We start from the raw sequence: 24,551 nt of genomic DNA on the forward strand, positions 1-24,551 counted from the left end.
GTTAGGGAGGGAGTTCCAGGATTTTGCCCCAGCGATGATGAAGGAACAGCTGATGTATTTCCAAGTCAGGATGGTCTGTGACTTGGAGGGGAACGTGGAGGTGGTGGTGTTCCCATGCGCCTGCTGCCCTTGTCCTTCGAGGTGGTGGAGGTCGTGGGTTTGGGAAGGTAGAACAGATTGGTCAGGGTGTACGGATTTGAGGGAACGGACCATTTTGGGCCAGTAGTTTTCAGGACGGGTCAGATGCACTATAAAGTCTTTCCTGGTCCTTCTCTTCCCTCTGTTCCAGTGTAAGACAATGGCCTGGAAATCCCGGCCTCCCTGGGTCTGTACAGAGTGCCTACGGACCCGGGAAGCATTGCAAAAGCCGGTTTTCAGTGCACAATGTGCTGAAAACCGGCTTTTCCGATCTGTCCGGCTGGAACTCAACAGATCCTCCATATCTTGGGAGCGAGGACATTTGCACGGGCAAGATTGCGGGATTTACCCATATCTTGCCCAGCAAATATCCTCAAAGCTCTTGCGCCTGATAAAAGCAGGCACATAGCCTACTGTTACAGGCGGAAGAGTTTTAAAACATACAGGACCCCTGCAGTCAGAATCAGGGGAAGTCATAACGGGGAACAAAGAAATGGCAGACCAATTGAACAAGTACTTTGGTTCGGTATTCATTAAGGAGGACACAAACAACCTTCCGGATATAAAAGGGGTCAGAGGGTCTAGTAAGGAGGAGGAACTGAGGGAAATCCTTATTAGTCGGGAAATTGTGTTAGGGAAATTGATGGGATTGAAAGCCGATAAATCCCCAGGGCCTGATGGACTGCATCCCAAAGTACTTAAGGAGGTGGCCTTGGGAATAGCGGATGCATTGACAGTCATTTTCCAACATTCCATAGACTCTGGATCAGTTCCTCTGGAGTGGAGGGTAACCAATGTAACCCCATTTTTTAAGAAAGGAGGGAGAGAAAAAACAGGGAATTATAGACCGGTCAGCCTGACATCGGTAGTGGGTAAAATGATGGAATTAATTATTAAGGTTGTCATAGCAGCACATTTGGAAAGAGGTGACATGATAGGTCGAAGTCAGCATGGATTTGTGAAAGGGAAATCATGCTTGACAAATCTTCTGGAATTTTTTGAGGATGTTTCCAGTAGAGTGGACAAGGGAGAACCAGTTGATGTGGTGTATTTGGACTTTCAGAAGGCTTTCGACAAGGTCCCACACAAGAGATTAATGTGCAAAGTTAAAGCACATGGGATTGGGGGTAGTGTGCTGACGTGGATTGAGAACTGGTTGGCAGACAGGAAGCAAAGAGTAGGAGTAAATGGGTACTTTTCAGAATGGCAGGCAGTGACAAGTGGGGTACCGCAAGGTTCTGTGCTGGGGCCCCAGCTGTTTACATTGTACATTAATGATTTAGACGAGAGGATTAAATGTAGTATCTCCAAATTTGCGGATGACACTAAGTTGGGTGGCAGTGTGAGCTGCGAGGATGATGCTATGAGGCTGCAAAGTGACTTGGATAGGTTAGGTGAGTGGGCAAATGCATGGCAGATGAAATATAATGTGGATAAATGTGAGTTTATCCACTTTGGTGGTAAAAACAGAGAGACAGACTATTATCCGAATGGTGACAAATTAGGAAAAGGGAAGGTGCAACGAGACCTGGGTGTCATGGTACATCAATCATTGAAGGTTGGCATGCAGGTACAGCAGACGGTTAAGAAAGCAAATGGCATGTTGGCCTTCATAGCGAGGGGATTTGAGTATAGGGGCAGGGAGGTGTTACTACAGTTGTACAGGGCCTTGGTGAAGCCACACCTGGAGTATTGTGTACAGTTTTGGTCTCCTAACTTGAGGAAGGACATTCTTGCTATTGAGGGAGTGCAGCGAAGGTTCATCAGACTGATTCCTGGGATGGCGGGACTGACATATCAAGAAAGACGGGATCAATTGGGCTTGTATTCACTGGAGTTCAGAAGAATGAGAGAAGATCCCATAGAAACGTTTAAAATTCTGACAGGTTTAGACAGGTTAGATGCAGGAAGAATGTTCCCAATGTTGGGGAAATCCAGAACCAGGGGTCACAGTCTAAGGATAAGGGGTAAGCCATTTAGGACCGAGATGAGGAGAAACTTCTTCACCCAGAGAGTGGTGAACCTGTGGAATTCTCTACCACAGAAAGTTGTGGAGGCCAATTCACTAAATATATTCAAAAAGGAGTTAGATGTAGTCCTTACTACTAGGGGAATCAAGGGATATGGCGAGAAAGCAGGAATGGGGTACTGAAGTTTCATGTTCAGCCATGAACTCATTGAATGGCGGTGCAGGCTCGAAGGGCCGAATGGCCTACTCCTGCACCTATTTTCTATGTTTCTATGTTTCTATGTAAAAATATAATTAAATTAAATTTAAAAAACACATTTTATTGTTAAAAACCCTGCCCACTAAGGTAAGTTTATTTTTGGCCCTAATTACAAAACTTTAAACATAATCGGAAAAATATTTTTTTTCTAATGCATTTATTAACTTTAATTTCAATTAATTTTAATTATGTGAGGTGTGCTTTTTTTTTATTATGGTGTTTAGTGTGTTTGTTTTTTTTTTCTCATCATTAGCAATGAGGATTCAAAGATACAGAGTTCCCATTGCTATTAATGAGAAAGCTGTGGAATACTGTACCTGATTGGCTGAGCAGTCACACACGACTGCACCGTCTCCGTGGGAACCTAGAGGACGGGAGCGCGTTCCGCAGCGGGGGAAGAGATGGCCTCCCCACCGGAATCCCACCCTCCTCTGGGACCATCAGGTACTTTCGTAGAAATATTTCCGGTCGGAAGCCTCCGTCCGCAATTTCTGGGCCAATTGCTCAGTTCCCCCCATTTTGGACCAGTCAACACTCTGGTCCAGTGGTGCGACACTGCACACGATACTGTGTCCAGACATGGAGTAGCTGTTCCAGCAGACAGCAGCGTTAAGGGACAGGGAAAACTCTCTCTGCAGATTGCTGAAGATCTTTCAATGTCACGTCTCAACCTCCCTTGTTGCACAGTTTGCCAGTAAGTGGTTCTTGGTTCCAAGGGCTTGTAGAGAGCTCTGTTCTGCCCACAACACTGCCAATACCAACAAAATTAAATCCTCCGCAACAGCTCATTTAACGAGACAGAAATATCTGTGTTTTAGCAGCAAGCAGATTGAAGAAGAAAAGCTCTTTTTTGGCAATGCACAATGATTCATTAATTGAGCACTGAAATCATTCTAACTTCCCACAAAGCTCATGGGACAGCGGGAAGAGTGGGAAGGTGAGGGCCATATTACAAGACATGAAAAATATTTATATAGTATCCTTCACGTCACTTTAATGTCTCAAAGAACAGCATGTACAATTAATTACTTTGGAGTGTAGGGATTTACTATGTGAGCAAACATGGCTGCTGCTATGCACATAGCAAGTTCCCATAAAGGACAGAGAGTTGAATGACCAGTTCATCTATTTTTTTGTTAGTGGTGTTGTTTAAGGGAAGAATTGAATAGGCAGAGAATACAAGAGCAGGGAGGTTATGTTTGAACTGTATAAAGCACGACTAAGGCCACAGTTAGAGTACTGCGTGCAGTTCTGGTCACTACATTACAGGAAAGCTGTGATCACACTAGAGAGGGCACACAGGAGATTTAGAAGGATGTTGCCTGGGCTGAAGAAGTTTAGCGTTGTGGAAAGATTGGATAGGGTTTGTTATCTTTCGAACAGAGGAGGCTGAGGGAAGATTTAATTGAGGGGAATAAAATTATCAGGGGCCTAGATAAATTGGATAAGAAGGACCCATATCCCGGAGCACAGAGGTCAATAACCAGGGGCCATAGATTTAAAGTAATTGGTAGAGAGATTAGAGGGGAGTTGAGGAGAAAGGATGGTAGAGGCAGTGAGTTCCATCCTCATCATATTTAAAATCCTGGGCTTCTTGAATAGAAGTATAGAGTACAAAAGAGTGGAAATTAAGATGAACCTATACATTATCATCATAGGCGGTCCCTCGAACGAGGATGACTTGCTTCCACGAGTTCACAGGTGTTCCGATGAAGGACCCGATATTCCAGTCCTGAACTCCAATTGAGGGGGTGGAAGATGCCTGTGCTATATAAAGCACTGGTTCGGCCTCAACTGGAGTATCGTGTCCAATTTTGGGCACCGCACTTTAGGAAGGAGGTGATGGCCTTGGAGAGGGAGCAGAAAGGATTGACGAGAATGATTCCAGGGATGAGGGACTTCAGTTATGTGGATAGACTGAAAAAGCTGGGGTTGTTCTCCTTAGAGCAGAGAAGGTTGAGAGGGGATTTGATAGAGGTGTTCAAAATCATGAGCACATAAGAAATAGGAGCAGGAGTAGGCTATTTGGCCCCTCGAGCCTGCTCCGCCATTTAATACGATCATGGCTGATCTGATCATGGACTCAGCTCCACTTCCCTGCCCTCTCCCCATAACCCTTTATTCCCTTATTCCTCAAAAATCTGTCTATCTCTGCCTTAAATATATTCAATGACCCAGCCTCTACAGCTCTCTGGGGCAGAGAATTCCACAGATTTACAACCCTTTGAGAGAAGAAATTCCTCCTCATCTCAGTTTTAAATGGGCGGCCCCTTATTCAGAGACTGTGTCCTCTATGTCGCAAACTACATCTTGAAGGGTAGAAGATGCCTGTGCGTGGATTTTTTTAACGTGTGGTGGCCGTTGCACACCAGCCACCACACGGGGTTGACAGAGCGAGGTCTTGGTCCAGTGGCAAGGGTTAACCAGGACGACTGGAGGCCAGCTCTGCTGCATGGACCTAGTGCGCGCACATATCGCAGTGTGAGCTGGCCCGTGCTGCCCCTGGGCCCTCGCCTCTTCTGGGCCCCGATCGTGTCACTCTACAATCTCTCGCCGCTCCTGCGCCCCAACCTCTGCCCATGAACATCACTAAGATATGCACTTGAATATGGATGTGCCCTTGAAGTGCCATAACCTACAGGGCTACAGACCAAGAGCTGGAAAGTCGGATTAGGCTGGATAGCTCTTTTTCGGCCGGCACAGATACAGTAAGCCGAATGACCTCCTGCTGTGATGCAAATGTCTATGATTCTATGAATGTTGGCCAGGACTCTGAGCCAACTCCCTGCTCTTCTTCAAGTATTGCAGTGGGGTCTTTAATGGAGGCCGTCATGATTTGATATCTCACCTGAAGGAGCACACCTGTAACTGCAACCTAACGTGGCTGTCCACGTCCGGGACCAGGGATCAACCACACAACCTTCCGACTCACAGGCAAAAGTTCTAGTAACTGAGCCATGCTGACTTACCAACTGATGGGAAGTGTATGCTTACTCTAGATTTACAATCTGTGATTTCCCATCACATTTGATCCATTGCATCCTGTAACAACAACTTGCATTTATATGCACATAGTAAAAGGTCCCGAAGTGCGACACGAGGGTGATTATCCAAAAAAATTCAACACCAAGCCCCATTAGGAGATATTAGGGCAGGTGACCAAAAGCTTGGTAAAAGAGGTAGGTTTTAAGGAGCCTTTAAAAGGAGAAGACAGAGGTGGAGAGGTTTAGGGAGGGAATTCCAGAGTTTAGGGCCCAGGCAGCTGAAGGCACGGCCGCCAATGGCCGAGCGATGAAAATCAGGGAAACCCTAGAAAATAGGTGCAGGAGTAGGCCATTCGGCCCTTCGAGCTTGCACCACCATTCAATATGATCACGGCTGATCATGAAACTTCAGTACCCCATTCCTGCTTTCTCTCCATATCCCCTGATCCCTTTAGCCGTAAGGGCAACATCTAACTCCCTTTTGAATATATCCAACGAACTGGCCTCAACAACTTTCTGTGGTAGAGAATTCCACAGGTTCACAATTCTCTGGATGAAAAAGTTTCTCCTCATCTCGGTCCTAGATGGCTTACCCCTTATCCCTAGACTGTGACCCCTGGTTCTGGACTTCCCCAACATCGGGAACATTCTTCCTGCATCTAACCTGTCCAATCCCGTCAGAATTTTATATGCTTCTATGAGATCCCCTCTCATTCTTCTAAATTCCAGTGAATATAAGCCTAGTCGATCCAGTCTTTCTTCATATGTCAGTCCTGCCATCCCGAGAATCAGTCTGGTGACCCTTCAATGCGCAAGAGGCCAGAATTGGAGAAGCGCAGAGATCTCGGAGGGTCATAGGAATGGAAACATTTCTTCAAGACCTCACTCTCTAGCTCCTTAAGATTTATTTCCACTGGTTTAATTAGTGTTATTGGGCCAGAGTAGAGAGGAAGCTTCACTCTGCATCTGGCTGGGCTACACTTGAGCGGGCACTGGATATCCAAATCCTTCTTGATCAGCTCCGCTGGGCAGGCCACATAGTCTGCATGCCAGACACGAGACTCCCAAAGCAAGTGCTCTACTCGGAACTCCTTCATGGCAAACGAGCCAAAAGTTGGGCAGAGGAAACGTTACAAGGACATCCTCAAAGCCTCCGTGATAAAGTGCCACATCCCCACTGACACCTGGGAGTCCCTGACCAAAAACCTCCCTAAGTGGAGGAAGTGCATCCGGGAGGGCGCTGAGCACCTCGAGTCTCGTCGCTGAGAGCATGCAGAAACCAAGCGCAGGCAGTGGAAAGAGCGTGCGACAAACCTGTCCCACCCACCCTTACCCTCAACGACTGTCTGTCCCACTTGTGACAGGGACTGTGGCTCTCGTATTGGACTGTTCAGCCACCTAAGGACATTACTTAGCGTGGAAGCAAGTCTTCCTCAATTCCGAAGGACTGCCTATGATGACTCCCCAACACTGACCTCAAGGAGCAGAATATATATATACATATTTTTGAAATCACCAGTGCAATTGCTATGCTATTACTCAAAGCTATTTGTATCGTACTGCTTACCATACCGTAAAAGACAGACGGCGGGTCGTGGAAGAAGGGGTAGTCGGCGAGGAAGAGCAGGTAGGTGCTGTAGGACCAGGAGACCGTGTAGAAAGTCAGCTTCCACGCACTCTCTGGCATTTTGGCTGCATCTCTGGGGTGGAGGTCACACCAGTGGGCTAGCGGCTGAAAGAGAGAAACAGCAATCGTCACCTCACCTGGTCAGAAGCAGATCGCTAACTTCACGCACTGGTTACCTCTTCCTGTGTCATTGGTACTCCCGCCCCTCAACTGTTCTCTGTTCAATTCTGTGCTGGTGGGGGGTGGCGGGAGGGGAGGGCGGGATGAGGGGGGGGAGGTGGGCTGGCGGTAAGAGGGGTGCGGGGGTGGCGGGGATTGAGGGCGGCGGGAGCGGGGGGTGTGGGGGGTGGTGACCAGTTCCAGAACCATGTAGTCCTCCGTTCCCTCCGCCCAAACAGGAATCCTTTATGCATTAACCATGACAGGGAGCGTTGGCAGACTATTCGGCCATGGGAGGCACTGCTGGCAAGCCCAATAATCTCTGTTTGAAACGTACACCCACTTTCTATCTGGACTCAATGGGCCATCATCCGGAGTGGGAATTCCGGTTGATTTTTTTTCCCCTTCCCTGGCCCAGAAGCACTGAGGGTAATTGTAGCCCCTCCCCCTTCCCCCATTTCCCCCACCCCGCCTTACCGCTGCCTGGATGTGATCAGCCAATTCACCGCAGACCAGGCATGAAACCTCGTTGTCCGTCGATCGGTTATATCTGGGAGTCCTGTATTCCAGGCCGATTCCCATTAACTGTGTCGATTGCATTTCCCTCATAGAATGATACTGCACAGGAGGAGGCCATTCGGCCCATCGTGCCTGTGCCGACCATTTGAAAGAGCGATCCAATTAGTCCCACTCCCCCTGCTCTTCCCCCTTAGCCCTGGAAATCTTTCCTTTTCAAGTATTTATCCAATTCCCTTTTGAAAACTATTACGACTGAATCTGCTTCCACCGCCCTTTCAGGCAGCGCATTCCAGATCACAACTCCCTGCGTAAAATAAATTCTCCTCTCATCTCTAGTTCTTTTACCCTTCAAGTATTCATTTTGAAAGAATGTTGGTTTTCTGAGGGGGGGGGGGGATTTACTCAGTGAAATCCTAACAAACGCCAACCGAATTTTAATAAGGAAATAATGTTTGGTAAATGGTTTAATTTTTTGTAAAGATATCAAAGACTGAACCCAGTTTTTAAAAAAAGTCACAAATTAAATATTAAAGAATGCGACAGATGCAATGGAGGAAACATTTAAGGGACGTGAGGGGGAGTGGGAATGAATGAAATTCTTATCGAGCTGACGCAGATGCAATCCTCCCACACAACAAAACTCGACAGAAACAGAAGGATTTTTCCCCGCCTCCTCATTCCAATTTTCTCCCCTCTTCCTGGGAGGACATTGAGCCCCAACGGGGTATAGTTCCAAGGGTGCCTGCACCACCTCCCCCACCCCATCACATCCCCTAGTGGCCAATCACCAGGTGCAAACCTAGAGAGTTAAATGCCAGCAGACTATTTGACAGTGGGGGCATCACAACTGAGCCTGATCTGTACAAGCATACATTCCAGCAGCAGGGCATTGCTGGATCAGGAGCAGGAACCCTGGGTGATTGTCCCCCTCAGTACTTTAAGGCGCTGAGCCCAATTAAAGAGCCACCATCTCTGTCCTGGCTGAGATCAGCGAACTTAGCACACTCTGCGACCTTCCGGCCCAGCCTAGCCTGGCCTAGCCCTGGCTCACACTGGACAGCACATCTACCAGTATCAACATCCAAGTTTTATCCCCATTTTGCAAATGTATGTGTGAGCTGTGGCTCAGTGAGCAGCACTCTCACCCCTGAGTCAGAGGGTTGTGGATTCAAGTCCCACTCCAGAGACTTGAGCACATAAATCTCGGCTGACACTCCAGTGCGGTGCTGAGGGAGTGCTGCACTGTCGGAGATGCTGTCTTTCAGATGAGATATTAAACCGAGGCCCCGTCTGCTCTCTCAGGTGGATGTAAAAGGTCCCATGGCACTATTTCAAAGAAGAGCAGGGGAGTTATCCCCGGTGTCGTGGGCCTCAATCAACATCACTAAAACAGATTGCCTGGTCATTATAGAAACATAGAAACATAGAAAATAGGTGCAGGAGTAGGCCATTCGGCCCTTCTAGCCTTTCAATGAGTTCATGGCTGAACATGCAACTTCAGTACCCCATTCCTGCTTTCTCACCATACCCCTTGATTCCCCTAGTAGTAAGGACTTCATCTAACTCCTTTTTGAATATATTTAGTGAATTGGCCTCAACAACTTTCTGTGGTAGAGAATTCCACAGGTTCACCACTCTCTGGGTGAAGAAATTCCTCCTCATCTCGGTCCTAAATGGCTTCCCCCTTATCCTTAGACTGTGTCCCCTGGTTCTGGACTTCCCCAACAATGGGAACATTCTTCCTGCATCTAACCTGTCTAACCCCGTCAGAATTTTAAACGTTTCCATGAGGTCCCCTCTCATTCTTCTGAACTCCAGTGAATACAAGCCCAGTTGATCCAGTCTTTCTTGATAGGTCAGTCCCGCCATCCCGGGAATCAGTCTGGTGAACCTTCGCTGCACGCCCTCAATAGCAAGAATGTCCTTCCTCAGGTTAGGAGACCAAAACTGTACACAGTACTCCAGGTGTGGCCTCACCAAGGCCCTGTACAACTGTAGTAACACCTCCCTGCCCCTGTACTCAAATCCCCTCGCTATGAAGGCCAACATGCCATTTTCTTTCTTAACCGCCTGCTGTACCTGCATGCCAACCTTCAATGACTGATGTACCATGACACCCAGGTCTCTTTGCACCTCCCCTTTTCCTAATCTGTCACCATTCAGATAATAGTCTGTCTCTCTGTTTTTACCACCAAAGTGGATAACCTCACATTTATCCACATTATACTTCATCTGCCATGCATTTGCCCACACACCTAACCTATCCAAGTCGCTCTGCAGCCTCATAGCATCCTCCTCGCAGCTCACACTGCCACCCAACTTAGTGTCATCCGCAAATTTGGAGATACTACACTTAATCCCCTCGTCTAAATCATTAACGTACAGTGTAAATTATCACATAGCTGTTTGTGGGAGCTTGCTGTGCACAAATTGGCTGCCATGTTTCCTACATTACAACAGTGACCACTCCAAAAGTACTTCATTGGCTGTAAAGTGCTTTGGTTCGTCTGGTGGTTGTGAAAGGTGCTATATAAATGCAAGTCTGTCATTTCTTTTTTTAGGATAAATTGGATCCAAATTCTACTTTTATTGCAACACAAAGATAAAGTTCTACCATACGATACCATACCATAAAGATCGCTCCTTATACTCACCCTACCCCCACCCACCCTTCCACATTCCCCCCACCCTTCCCAACACTCCACCAGACCTCGGAGTTACTTGTTACAGTTGAAAGGGCAGGTCAGCTGGAGGCTGGGACTATTACTGTTCATCATTTCACCACTGCAGGGCAGCCTGTGAGGCAGACAGTAACCCACTATCAGTGGTGGTGGGGTTTCGGTTGTTCACTGATTCCAGGTATTGTGTGTGTGTGAGTGTGTGTGAGTGTGTGGGGGGATGGGAGTGGGAGGGTAAAAGAATGTGAAATTAAAATAATAAAGAATCTGCCAGCTGTATACCGACTCCCATCACAACATGCAGTTGAAGACCCCTACAGTTGAATAACTAGCATCCAGATGCGCATTTGCAAAAATGGCCACTTTGCAAGGGCTCTGGAGGGTGAGCAATGCTTGTGAAACTGCACCTCCTTAAGGAGAAAAAAAATATTCATGGAAGGGGGAGGTGGCAGGGAGTTGAAAGCTCAACCTTCTGATATCATGGCTTGTGACATTATCTGAACTGCCTTCCAACACGCTCTTGGCTCAGTGTGATTCTGTATGGTGCTGGGTTGCTCAGACTAGCATCCTGCCTGACTGGCTGCTGATGATAGCTCAGTCACTATGTACGTCCCTTACGCCGTTTTGGGCCGTGTTAATTGCTGTAACGTTACCCCGGGTCACCGCAAGCAAGCAGGCGAAAATATACAGAGCTGCGCGGATGCAGATGGGTTTATACCATACATGTAATGACCGGGTTTGTGGCCAAACGTGGAGCTGTTTCTCAAAAAAAGACTAGTCCAACTTTGACATTCTCACCTTGGCTCGGTTGCTAGCACTCTGGCCTCTGAGTCAAGAGGTTGTAGGGTTCAAGTCCCACTCCAGAGACTTGAGCGTATAATCAAGGCTGGCACTCCCAGTGCAGTGCTGAGGGAGTGCTGCACTGTCAGAGGTGCCGTCTTTCGCATGAGACATTAACCCGAGGCCCCTACTTGGCCTGGTCTACACGTGATTGCAGTCCCACACCGCATGGTTGGCTCTGAAATGGTAAGGCTTGCAGTTGCAAGACCCTTGCTACAAATACAAGCAGCGAAAAATAATGGCGGGACCTATGCTGCATTGGTGTTGAGTCCAAGACTTGGAACTCTCAACAAAGCACCTTCACCTTCACCTTCACCATGAGTGCGGCAATGGTTCAAGACAAAGGATAACCACCAACGTCTCCAGGCGACTAGAGACGGGCAAATGAATGCCAGTCTGATCAGGAGTTACCAAGTCCCCAAAAACAAGTAAAGAAAAAATGTAACTTCGACCTATAGAACTCATGTAATCACTTTGGGAAAAGCTCTTGCTATTGAACGAGTGCAGCGAAGGTTCACCAGACTGATTCCCGGGATGGTAGGACTGACATATGAAGAAAGACTGGATCGACTAGGCTTATATTCACTGGAATTTAGAAGAATGAGAGGGGATCTCATAGAAACATATAAAATTCGGACGGGACTGGACAGGTTAGATGCAGGAAGAATGTTCCCAATGTTGGGGAAGTCCAGAACCAGGGATCACAGTCTAAGGATAAGGGGTAACCCATTTAGGACCGAGATGAGGAGAAACTTCTTCACTCAGAGAATTGTGAACTTGTGGAATTCTCTACCACGGAAAGTTGTTGAGGCCAGTTCATTAGATATATTCAAGAAGGAGTTAGATGTGGCCCTTACGGCTAAAGGTATCAAGGGGTATGGAGAGAAATCAGGAATGGGGTACTGAAGTTGCATGATCAGCCGTGATTATATTGAATGGTGGTACAGGCTCGAAGGGCCGAATGGCCTACTCCTGCACCTATTTTCTGTGCTTCTATGATTCTAACCTCTTACCAACCTACTGTGATAGTAGTTGTAAATCTTACTGAAATCTTTAGTGTTTTAAAGTGCTGACTCAAGAGAAAAGAGAAAAACAGACTTGCATTCATATAGCGTCCTTCATGACTTTCCAAAGGCGCTTTACAGCCAATGAAGTACGTTTGGAGTGTAGTCACTGTTGTAATGTCGGAAACGTGGCAGCCAATTTGTGCACAGCAAGCTCCCACAAGCATCAATGTGATAAATGACCGGATAATCGGTTTTACTGATGCTGGTTGAGGGGTAACTATTGGCCAGGACGCCGGGGAGAATTCCCCTGCTCTTCTTGCAATAATGCCATGGGATCGTTTACGTCCACCTGAGAGGGCAGGCAGAGTTTTAGTTTAACGCCTCAACCGAAAGACGGCACCTCCGACAGTTCAGCACTCCCTCAGTATTGTACTGAACTGTACCATTCACTTCTTCTATTCTCTGTGTCCAATTATCTGCCATTTTCTGTGCATTACTCTCCCTCTCTATTTACTGTACACCATCCTGTGTGTAACACACTCCCTCTGTGAGGTACCCTCCATTTACAAACTTGAGTAACCAAGACTGAAAAGGCCAGAGAGCGTTGCAAGACCTGTGATGTGATCCCTTCATATCCCATCATCAGATTGGAAGAACTTTCATCCTATCCCATGAGGTATCCCTTTCATCTTCAAACAGCATCAGAATGTCTCTATATGAAAAGCACTGGCTGCCTCACAGGAAAGAAACGATTTTAAAAGGGAATAAAATTCATTTTCTGGTATTTATTATAAATGAGAACAGGGACACTGGAACACTTTACCTAAAGTATAATTCAATGTTACAGTTCAACATTTATAAATGGGAACATAAGCTGCAGGAGTTCCTCTATTGTAGTTTATTGGTGCTTTTACCTCAGATACTGGCGCTCGCTCCCAGCAAGACCAACCTCACCAATGATGCTGCTACTCTAAAGGTCCACCTGTAGGGCTCAAATTTCCCCAGGAGTTGCCCCATTTTTTTTTGGAGTAAGTAGCTTTTTTTGGAGTAACTTAAAAATTGCAAATTTCCCCATTTAACTTGCTCCGGTGTAAGTCAGTTAGTTAGGTTTTTTTCTAGTTTAGTTTGTTCTCTCCAAAGTGGGGGGGGGGGAACAAGCCACTTATGCCTCTTCTGACCATGGAAGCAAATTTGGCCAGCTGAAAGTTACTCCAAACTAACTTAGGCCAGTGAATGTGGCCACTTTTGTAGGCACAGAAAAACCTTACCTACATTTAGGAAATCAGCGCAGGCAGCCTGAGATTGGGGGGGCGGGGGAGGCGCAGGGGGGAGGCGTGGGGGGAGAAGGTGAGTTAGAGGATTCTAAAGCACTAAAGACCTTTACAAGATCAGCACAACATCAAAACATCTTCAGCACAACAGCTGCACAACATCAACAAAAATAACTGAAAGATAAATCAGCTACTGAAAATAGAGCAGTCCTACCTTGCCGACTGCAGAATGCACCGGCTAGCCCTCCCACCAGGGCTAGGGGCAGCATGCACGCATGTCAGTAGGGGTGAGGGATTTTTACTTTTTACAGCTGTCCCTAAATGATGCGAGGTCCTAATGGAACATGATTCAGTTTTAATGCGAAATATCTTTTATTGGATATTTTACAATGCACTTCAACAGCAACAACAGCAAAGAAAGACTGCACCCATCCCTCACCCACATCTCAGGGAAAGTGCACTTCTTCATAGGGTCGGTGATGGTGGTGGGGGGGGGGGGGGGGGGGTGTTGGGGGCCTGGCTTGGGTCTCACCGGTGGCTGGTGCGTGGATTGAAGTGGGAGCGGCATTTGAGTATCCGGCCTTTGTGCCCTTATTGCAGAAGCTAGCTCCCTCATGGCATCTGCCATCATTTGCACACCCTCTGAAATGACCGCCCTCACTTCCCATCTCAGGGCTGAGATTTCACCCGAGAGTGTCGCTGCCTCATCACCCATCCCCACGAGTGATCTTGTGAGGGCATTGGGTCTCCTCACCCGATTAACCTCTGCTGAGGGCTGCATCTCAGGCGAGACTGGTCGGCTTATCCTTCCCCTCGCCGCGGGTCTGCCTAGTGGCACCCCTCCAGTGCGAGGCTCAGGCTGGGACGGCGGGGCACTGGGTGTCCCAACATGCATTTCACGACCGCCACTGGGACCCGCGACCTCGGTAGGTGTGAAACCATGGAATGTTGCTGCGGAGCTCATGAAGGTTTCTGGCAGTGTGATGCCCTGTACTATGGACTGATCCATATCACAGTCAGCATTCTCCCGTGAGCACATTTCCATGGACCCCTCCTCCCCCCACCCGCCTGGGTCTGGAGCGCACGCATCTGGATCTTCAGGATGTTGAGGAGTGTCTTCTTCTTCTGCAAAATACAACAGAACAGTCAAATGGTTAGCAGCACAGGAGGGGGGCAGGATAGGTGGCAAGAGTAGACTGATGTGTAGCAGGCCAGTCAGCAGGTTGGGTTGAAGGGCGACTATGCATTTTGATGACTCACCCTCACCCCTGCGTGTGGATCCAGCTTGTGCAGAGCTGATTCTTTTTCTGCCAGTGTGACTCAGCAAGGCAGCGACCCTCTGTTCCAGGGATGTCAGTTGGTGCACCTCCTTGGCGGACCTCCTCCTGTTCTAAGTCTTTCCCTTTTGTTGTGGGCCAATTTCTTCTGCAAAGATGAAAACATTAATTTTCACACATGGTGCGCTTCTAATGGGTGGGACACATACAGATGGTCACATTTTCAATTGCAATTCAATTTAAAGATGAAGATATTACTTACACTCACTACTTGACCAACGTCCTGCCATTTCTTCTTGCACTGCCTTCCAGATCTTGCGGTATTGACCCCTGCGGAGTATTCTTCTGCAACTAGGTTCCATCTTCTTCTCATTTCCTTGGGTGAAACTTTTGACGGACCACTCTTGCTGATATCCAGCTTCAGCCATTTCTCTTCAATGACATCACTAGTTTTTCCACTTCCTCATGGAGGAAATTCTTTGTTCGTGTTGCACGCTCTTGCGCCATTCGTGTATTGGACTTACACTCCAGTAATGCTCAAAAATCACACTTCTCACCTTTCTTCCACCTATCCAGCACTCCTTTCCACTCCCTCAGCCACACAAAAATCAATATTTAAACCTTACCTTGATATATGCTCCATTACCAATGATACTGAGGAAGCTCTCCCTTTAATTGGCCGATTGCCAAGCTTCCTGTTGCACTGCGCATGCGCGCAAGCTGAACCGCCCACGGCGCATGCACGCACGCTCAAACAGACATGCGTTCCCCCTGCCGGCATTCCACAGACTTTGGGCCCAAGCCCCGCCCCCCGTAGGCTCTGCAGCGCCACGCCGATGGATCCGGACGACGAGGTCAAAGTAGAAGGTAAGTTTTTGGCGCTTTTCTTGGCTTAGAAAGTCGGCATGCCACCCCTAACTGCGCCGCTCTAGGCGGCTGGGGAAATTTGGGCCCGTAGAGTTTATGTTATCCATGGTCCTTAGGAGCAGCAACAATGCAAATATGACCTTGGATGTCAGCCTTGCCTCAGTTGGTAGCACTTTCACTACAGAGTCAGAAACATGGGGGTTCAAGCCCAATGCTCCCCCAATTCCCCCGTCCCTTTAACGGGTGCATGTGAAAAATCTCCCAGGACAGCTGCCCTGCCACAGAGCTTAGCGGAAACATTGTTCAAGCCCCACTCCAGAGACTTGAACACAACATCCAGACAGACATTGGAGTATCTATTATATATATTAATAATCTTATGTCTGCAATGCACTTCCTACCATTAATTTTTTGAGTTAACTTTCTCCATTATAAATTCCTATGTCAACATTTATAATGTTAAATGTCTATGTAAACTTGTCACGCTGTAATTACACCCTCCCACCAGTAATGGTGCTGTAGTTTATAATGCAAAGACACCATTGGTGATCTACCACCTCTACTGCTTTGCTTCCCAAACAGTCAGAGGTCTTGTTGGACAGAATGTTATGACTTTAAAATGGCGTACGCCTGCACACTCTGGTCCAGTTACCCCCTTCGCTCAAACCCTCTTTCACCTGAAGACTACACATGATCTTCACTCTCATGTGCAATGCCACAGGAGCTTGACTGGTAGAATATAAAAACTAAATGCAGAACACGTGGCTCAACCTTCACAAGCCCTATTTTAAGGATTTAGGGTCAGTAACCAGAGGACGCAGATTTAAGGTCATTGGTAAAAGAGGGAGATGAGGCGAAGTGTTTCTACGCAGCGAGTTGTTATAATCCGGAACGCACGGCCTGAAAAGGTGGTAGAAGCAGATTCAATAGTACAAAAGTGAATCGGATAAATACTTGAAAAGGAAAAATGCGCAGGGTTATGGAGAAAGAGCAGGGGGAGTTTGACTAACTGGACAGCTCTTTCAAAGACCGGCACAGGGACGATGGGCTGAATGGCCTCCTTCTGTGCGGCTCGATTCGAAGAAGAAAACGGCAAACCAATCATTCCTCCTGTCATTGTTGTTTGCCCAACCAAACGTGTGCCCGTCTCCGCCCCCTGCCTCAGCTCACCAGCTGCCGAAACCCGCATCTATGCCTTTGTTACCTCTAGACTTGACTTCCAAAGCTATCCTGGCTGGCCTCCTTAGTTCTACCCTTCATAAACTTGAGCTCATTCAAAACTCGGCTGCCCCGTGTCCTAACTCGCACCCACTCCCTGCTCACCCGTCATCCCCTGTGCTCGCTGACTTACATTGGCTCGCGGTCCAGCAATGCCTCAATTTTACCATCCTCATCCGTGTTTTCAAATCCCCCCATGGCTTCGCCCCTCCCTATCTCTGTAACCTCCTCCAGCCCCACAATCTACCAAGATCTCTGCTCTCCACCAATCCTGGCCTCCTGAGCATCCCCGATTTTAATTGGTTTTATGAAGAGGAGCAGGCTTGAGATTACCTCTGGCTGCGCACCACCTGGATTGCCTCTACGGATCGCCGGGGGTCCACGGACCCCAGCTTGAGAACCACTGCCGCAGAGGGATAACTGACTCACGCATTAACTGGCCATACAGCTGTTTTCATTCCCTCCAACCCTCACATTTTATTTCTTGCACTGCTGTTTGATTCCTTCATCTTGTTCGCTGCAATCTTGGCCCTTTCCTTCGGTGATTCTGTACTTTTTTTGTACCAGTACTTTGCTAGGTTGCCTCATTGCTTTCACCTGCGTTTTCTATCTATCATTCCATGGCTCAGTGGGTATCACTCTCGCCTCCGAGCCAGAATGTTGTGGGTTCAAGTCCCAATTCAAAGACTTGCGCACAAAATCTAGGCTGACAATCCAGTGCAGTGCTGAGGGAAGGCCGCACTGTCGGAGGTGCCGTATTTTCTTTTTTTTTCATTTGTTCCTGGCTATGCCAGCATTTATTGCCCATTCCTAATTGCCCTTGGTGGTGGTGAGCCACCTTGTTGAACCGCTGTAGTCCATGTGGTGAAGGTACTCCCACAGCACTGACTTTGTCACAGCGGTTTGGTACAACTGAGTGTCTCGCTGGGCCATTTCAGAGGGCAGTTAAGAATCAACCATATTGCTGTGGGTCTAGAGTCACATAAAGGCCAGACTGGGTAAGGACGGCAGATTTCCTTCCCTAAAGAGCATTAGTGAACCAGATGGGTTTTTACCACAATCTGGTAGTTTCATGGTCACCATTACTGATACTAGCTTATAATTCCAGATTTATTTAATTAACTGAATTTAAATACCCCAGATGCCGTGGTGGGATTTGAACTCATGTCTCTGCATCATTAATCCTAGTCCAGTAACATAACCACTATGCTACCGTACCCAGCAAGACATTAAACCGAGGCCCCGTCTGCCCTCTCAGATGGACGTAAAAGATCCCATGGCACTATTTCGAAGAAGAGCAGGGGAGTTCTCTCTGGTGTCCTGGCCAATATTTTTCTCTCAACTGACATCATTACATCCAATTATCTGGTCATTATCGCATTGCTGTTTCTGGGAGCTTGCTATGCGCAAATTGGCTGCCACGTTTCCTACATTACAACAGTAACTACAATTCAAAAAGTATTTAATTTGCTGCAAGGCACTTTGGGACACCCAGTGGTTGAGAAAGGCGCTATAGAAACGCAAGTCTTTCTTTTATTTCTCAGGATTTAGTGGGTCTGAGAATGTGAGGGGCCGCCTTCTTGAACCGCTGCAGTCTTCATGGCCGTGTCACTCCCACAATACCATGAGGTGGAGAATGAATGCCAGGACACTGACCCTAGACATGAAGAAGGGGGCGGCACCAAATATAGGCCCAAATTAGTGTGGTGTGTAACCTGGAGGGGAACGTGTTCACAAAACACTGCTGCTCTTGTCCTGCTGAGTGGTAGCGGTCCCCGGGGAGAGATGCGCTGTTGAAGTAACCTTGGTGACTTACTGCAGTGCATTCTACAGAGCGTACATACTGCAATCACAGTGTGCCGATGATGGTCAGCTCGATAACAGGGCTTCTTCACCACAAGAAGATTTTTTTTCTTTTTCGAAAGGAGAGATTAATTTGCCTATTGTGTTTGTGCTGGTTCTCTCAAAGCGCCTTCGACTTATTCCCTTTCTCCCTATGATACTCATTTTTTTTGCTTTTTCACCTATTTCACTTTTGAAAGTTATTGTGGATTCTATTTCCATCGCTGATTCTGGTCGTACTCCAAGCCCCAACAACCCTCTGGCTTAAAAAAAATCTTCTAACCTCTCCCTTGTGATGTAAAAGATGCAGCAAGCAATTAGGAAGGCAAATGGGCATGTTGGTCTTTATTGCAAGGGGGTTGGAGTACAAGAGTAAGGAAGTCTTGGGGTACAGTAGCATAGTTGCTCCGCTGGGCGGGCCACACTGTCTGCATGCCCGACACGAGACTCCTAAAGCAAGCGCTCTACTCGGAACTCCTACACGGCAAGCGAGCCCCAGGTGGTAAGAGGAAACATTTCAAAGACACCCTCAAAGCCTCCCTGATAAAATGCAACATCCCCACCGACACCTGGGAGTCCCTGGCCAAAGACGGCCCTAAGTGGAGGAAGTGCATCCAGGAGGGCGCTGAGCACCTCGAGTCTCGTCGCCGAGAGCATGCAGAAATCAAGCGCAGGCAGCGGAAGGAGCGTGCGGCAAATCAGACTCCCCACCCTCCCTTTCCTTCAACCACTGTCTGTCCCACCTGTGACAGAGACTGTAATTCCTGTATTGGACTGTTCAGTCAGCTGAGAACTCACTTTTAGCGTGGAAGCAAGTCTTCCTCGATTCTGAGGGACTGCCTCTGATGATGATGATGGTGGTTATGTCACTGGACTAGTAATCCAGAGTCCTGGACTAAATATCCAAAGTAGTGAGTTCCAACCCCACCACAGCAGCTGGGGGAATTTAAATTCAGTTAATAAAAAAAGCTAGTATCAGTAATGGTGACCATGAAACTGCCAGATTGTTGTAAAAGCCCATCTGGTTCAATAAAGTCCTTTTAGGGAAGGAAATCTGCCATCCTTACCCGGTCTGGCCGATATGTGACTCCAGACCCACAATGTGGTTGACGCTTAACTGCCCTCTGAAATGGTGGCTCACCACCACCTTCTCGAGGGCAATTAGGGACGGGCAATAAATGCTGGCTTTGCCAGCGATGCCCACATCTCAGGAACGAATAAAACAAAATTGTACAGGGCTTTGGTGAGACCACACCTGGAGTACTGTGCACAGTTTTGATCTCTTTATCTGAGGAAGGATAGACTTGCCGTAGAGGTGATGCAACAAAGGTTCACTGGATTGATCCCTGGAATGAGAGGGTTGTCCTATGAGGAGAGATTGTGTAGATTGGGCCTGTACTCTCTGGAGTCTAGAAGAATGAGTGGTGATCTCATTGAAATATATAAGATTCTGAGGGGGAATGACAAGGTAGATGCTGAGAGGTTGTTTCCCCCTGGGCTGGAGAGTCTAGAACCAGGGGTCACAGTCTCAGGATAAGGGGTTAGCAATTTAAGACGGAGATGAAGAGGAATTTCTTCTCTCAGAGGGCTGTGAATCTTTGGAATTCTCTGTCCCAGAAAGCTGTGGATGCTGAATCATTGAGTATATTCAAGGCTGAGAGAGAGATTTTTGGACTCTAGGGGAATCAAGAGATATGGGGATTGGGCGAGAAAGTGGAGTTGAGATAGAAGATCAGCCATGATCTATTGAATGGCAGAGCAGGCTCGAGGGGCTGCATGGCCTACTCCTGCTCCTATTTCTTGTGTTCCTAAACTTATTCCCTCTAATTGGATCGTCTGATTGTCAATCATCCCGCAGCCACAAGATTTAAGGAGAAGCTCGATAAGTACACGAGGGGGAAAGGAATAGAAGGACATGCTGATAAGGTGAGATGAAGCAGGGTGGGAGGAGGCTCATGTGGAGCATAAACATCGGCATAGACCAGTTGGGCCAAATGGCCGGTTTCTGTGCTGTAATATCTATGCAATGCTAGTTACCAACCAGTGTAAATAGCTGATCGGAAACCTCAAAATTTTGCACACCTCTATCAGCTCTCCTCTAAAACTTCTTTGTCCTAATGAATGTTCTAATTCTCCTGCAACCACCAACACAATGCTATTCTATTTCTAGACACCAGCTCTAATGGAGCTCAATGGAGAGCTGGAAACTGCACATTTGTGGACAGTAACTGGGAACAAAACTGGGTTTGGTCACGATGCCCACCACAGTCCAATAGTCTACTGCTCCACAACAGCAATGTGATAATGACCAAATCATCTGTTTCAGCAATGTTGGTTCGGATAAATATTGGCTAAGACACCAGGGATAACTCCCCTGCTCTTCTTCAAAGCAGAATCTTTTACATCCACCCGAGAGGGCAGACGGGGCCTCGGTTTAATGTTTCATCCTGTAGTGTCCTTGCACACTACTATAAATTCACATGTGGCACATTCTGCAGACAAGGTCACTCTGTGACCCGTACCTTTATTCACAGGACCAAGAAGTGATGACCCTGCGTGGGACCTCCCTTTATATACCTGGATGACCAGGTGAGGAGTGTCTCCCACAAATTCACCCCCTGTGGTCAAGGTGTGCATTTCTTAGGTGTATACAGTATGCAGTGTTATGAAAGTTACAGTTACATGAAGGTTACATACATGACATCACCTCCCCCCCAACGTCTTATGGGGTCAAAGATTGAGTCTTTCAGGCGGTCGATGCTCTCTCGTGGATCGCCGCAGTTGGGGCTCTGGTTGTTGAGCCTTGGTATGCGTCTCTGTCACCTGTGGTGATTCCGGCCTGTCCGGGCTGGCCGCAGGGACTGTGCATGCTGCTGAATGTTCTTGTTGCTCATTCATTCGTGGTGGTGTGGGCAACATCTCATGATCTTCCTCAGGTTCCTCAGTGTCCATACTGAACCTTTTTTTTTTACTTGGTCCAGATGCTTGCGACATATCTGTCCATTGTTAAGTCTGACCACTATGACCCTATTCCCCTCTTTGCCAATTACAGTACCCTCAAGCCACTTGGGGCCCAAAGCGTGATTAAGAACAAATACAGGGTCATCGATTTCTATACATCTCCCCTTTGAGTTACGGTCATGGCACTCATTTTGGGACTGGCGCCTGCCCTCAACATTGTCTGACAGGACAGGGTGAATAAGGGACAGCCGAGTTTTAAGTGTACGTTTCATGAGTAGTTCCGTGGGCGGGACTCCCGTGAGCGAATGCGGTCGGGACCTATAGGCCAGCAAGAGGCGTGATAGGTGACATTAAAGGGAGGGTCCTTGAATCCGGAGCATGCCCTGTTTTATGATTTGGACCGCACGTTTCACCTGGCCATTGGAAGCCGACTTGAACGGTGCTGTCCTGACATGTTTGATGCCATTACCCGACATGAACTCCCGGAATTCATAGCTAGTGAAACACGGGCCGTTGTCGCTAACCAGGATGTCCGGCAAGCCGTGGGTCGCAAAGACCGCACGCAGACTCTCCACAGTGGTGGATGTAATGCACGAATTCAATATGATGCACTCGATCCATTTCGAGTACGCATCAACAACAATGAGGAACATTTTCCCCATGAACGGGCCCACATAGTCTACGTGAATACGTGACCATGGCCTGGTGGGCCAGGGCCACGGGCTGAGTGGGGCCTCCCTGGGGGCATTGCCCAACTGGGCACACATCATGCACCTGCGAACACAATGTTCCAGGTCTGAGTCAATTCCCGGCCACCATACACGTGACCAGGTAATGGCCTTCATTAGCACGATGCCTGAGTGCTCGCTGTGGAGTTCCCTGATAAATGCTTCCCTTCCCTTTTGGGGCATGACTACCCGGCTGCCCCATAGCAGGCAGTCGGCTTGGATGGAGAGCTCATGGTGAAACGGTCTGACCTCCTCAGGGCATGCTCCGTGTGCGGGCACCTAATCCCCAGTCAGGACACATTTCTTAATCAAGGATAGGAGGGGATCTCTGTTTGTCCAGATTTTGATCTGGCAGGCTGTGATGGGGGAGCCTGTGCTGTCAAAGGCATCAACGGCCATGACCATCTCAGCGCTTTGCTCCGCTGCCCCCTGCTCCGCTGCCAGTGGAAGCCTGCTTAGCGCGTCAGCACAATTTTCGGTGCCTGGCCGGTGCCGTATGGTGTAGTCATACACAGCCAGCGTGAGAGCCCATCGTTGTATGCGAGCTGTCGCATTGGCATTGACAGCTTTGCTCTCTGACAACAGGGATGTTAACGGCTTGTGGTCCGTTTCTAACTCGAACCTTCTGCCAAAAAGGTACTGGTGCATCTTTTTCATCTCGTAAACACATGCGAGTGCTTCCTTTTCAACCATCCCATATCCCCGTTCTGCTTGGGAGAGCGACCTGGGGGCATAAGCCACAGGTTGGAGTTGGCCCTCATCATTACTCTGCTGCAACATGCACCCAATCCCATAGGATGATGCATCACATGTCAAAACCAATTTCTTACAGGGGTTGTACAGGGTCAACAGCTTATTTGAACAAAGCAGGTTCTGCGCCCGATTGAAAGCCCGTTCCTGACAGTCTCCCCAAAACGAATCGCAACCCTAACGCAGGAGCACGTGTAGCGGCTCCAACAACATACTTAAGTTCGGCAGAAAGTTCCCGAAATAGTTCAAGAGTTCCAGAAATGAACGCAACTCCGATGTGTTACCGGGCCTGGGCGCACGATGAATCGCCTCCGTTTTGGATTCGGTAGGCCGGATCCCGTCTGTGGCAACCCTCCTGCCCAAAAACTCGACCTCTGGGGCCAAAAACACAAACTTGGACTTCTTTAGTCGCAGGCCTACCCGGTCCAGTCGGCGTAGCACCTCCTCCAGGTTGTGGAAGTGTTCCTCGGTGTCTCGACCCGTGATAAGGATGTCATCCTGAAATACGATTGTTCCAGGGATGAATTTGAGCAGACTTTCCATGTTCCTTTGAAAGATAGCGGCCGCTGATCGAATGGACACCTGTTGTAGACAAACATCCCCTTGTGCGTGGTGATGGTGGTCAGTAGCTTGGATTCTTCGGCCAGTTCCTGGGTCATGTAGGCTGAAGTGAGGTCCAACTTGGTGAACAGCTTGCCGCCTGCCAGGATGGCAAAAAGATCCTCCGCTCTCGGAAGCCACAGATCCTGACCGAGCCATCCGTTTTTAGGACAGGGACGATGGGGCTTGCCCAGTCGCTGAATTCAACGGGCAAAATTATGCCCTCTCTTAGCAACCTGTCCAACTCACTCTCAATTTTCTCTCGCATCACATAAGGCACAGCTCTGGCTTTGTGGTGCACTGATCTGGTGTCCGGGGTGATTCGTATCACTACTTTGGTACCTTTGAAAGTCCCGACACCAGGTTGAAATAGTGACTCAAATTTCTGAAGGACCTGTGAGCATGAACTTCGCTCCACAGATGAAATGGTGTGCACATCCCCCCATTTCCAGTTCATCTCGACTAGCCAGCTCCTCCCCAAAAGCGCGGGACCATTTCCCGGGACAAGCCAGAGTGGCAGCCGATTCTCTGATCCATTATATGTGACCACCAACATTGCACTGCCTAGCACTGGGATGCTCTCTTTGGTGTATGTCCATAATTGCGTGTCAATGCGTTCTAGTTTTGGTCTGCTAGCTTTGAGTGACCATAGTTTCTCGAATTGTTGGACATTCATAAGTGACTGGCTGGCCTCTGTGTCCAGCTCCATGCGTACCGTATGCTGTTTAATAGGACTTTCATCATCATAGGAATATGAGCTGTGGATGTTTGCCACATGAACCCACTGAACTCCAGTATCCATTGCTTTGTCCCAAGCATCACCCTGCCTTGCAAACCCCACTTCTGGTTCATCTGCC

At 48.1% G+C, this 24,551-nt stretch overlaps 1 protein-coding gene across 1 annotated transcript in view; it reads right to left on the reverse strand.

The window, feature by feature from the left end:
• cers1 (ceramide synthase 1) overlaps window positions 1–24,551 on the reverse strand; it is a 49,996-nt gene that overhangs the window by 19,835 nt on the left and 5,610 nt on the right. The window contains exon 2 of the mRNA XM_070860798.1: window positions 6,923–7,082. Within this exon, the coding sequence (XP_070716899.1) occupies window positions 6,923–7,037 (115 nt within the window). The 5' untranslated portion in view covers window positions 7,038–7,082. The remainder of the gene's footprint in view (window positions 1–6,922; window positions 7,083–24,551) is intronic.

The sequence above is a fragment of the Pristiophorus japonicus genome, chromosome 18 (assembly GCF_044704955.1).
Source record: "Pristiophorus japonicus isolate sPriJap1 chromosome 18, sPriJap1.hap1, whole genome shotgun sequence".
In the NCBI taxonomy this organism is placed as follows: domain Eukaryota; kingdom Metazoa; phylum Chordata; class Chondrichthyes; family Pristiophoridae; genus Pristiophorus; species Pristiophorus japonicus.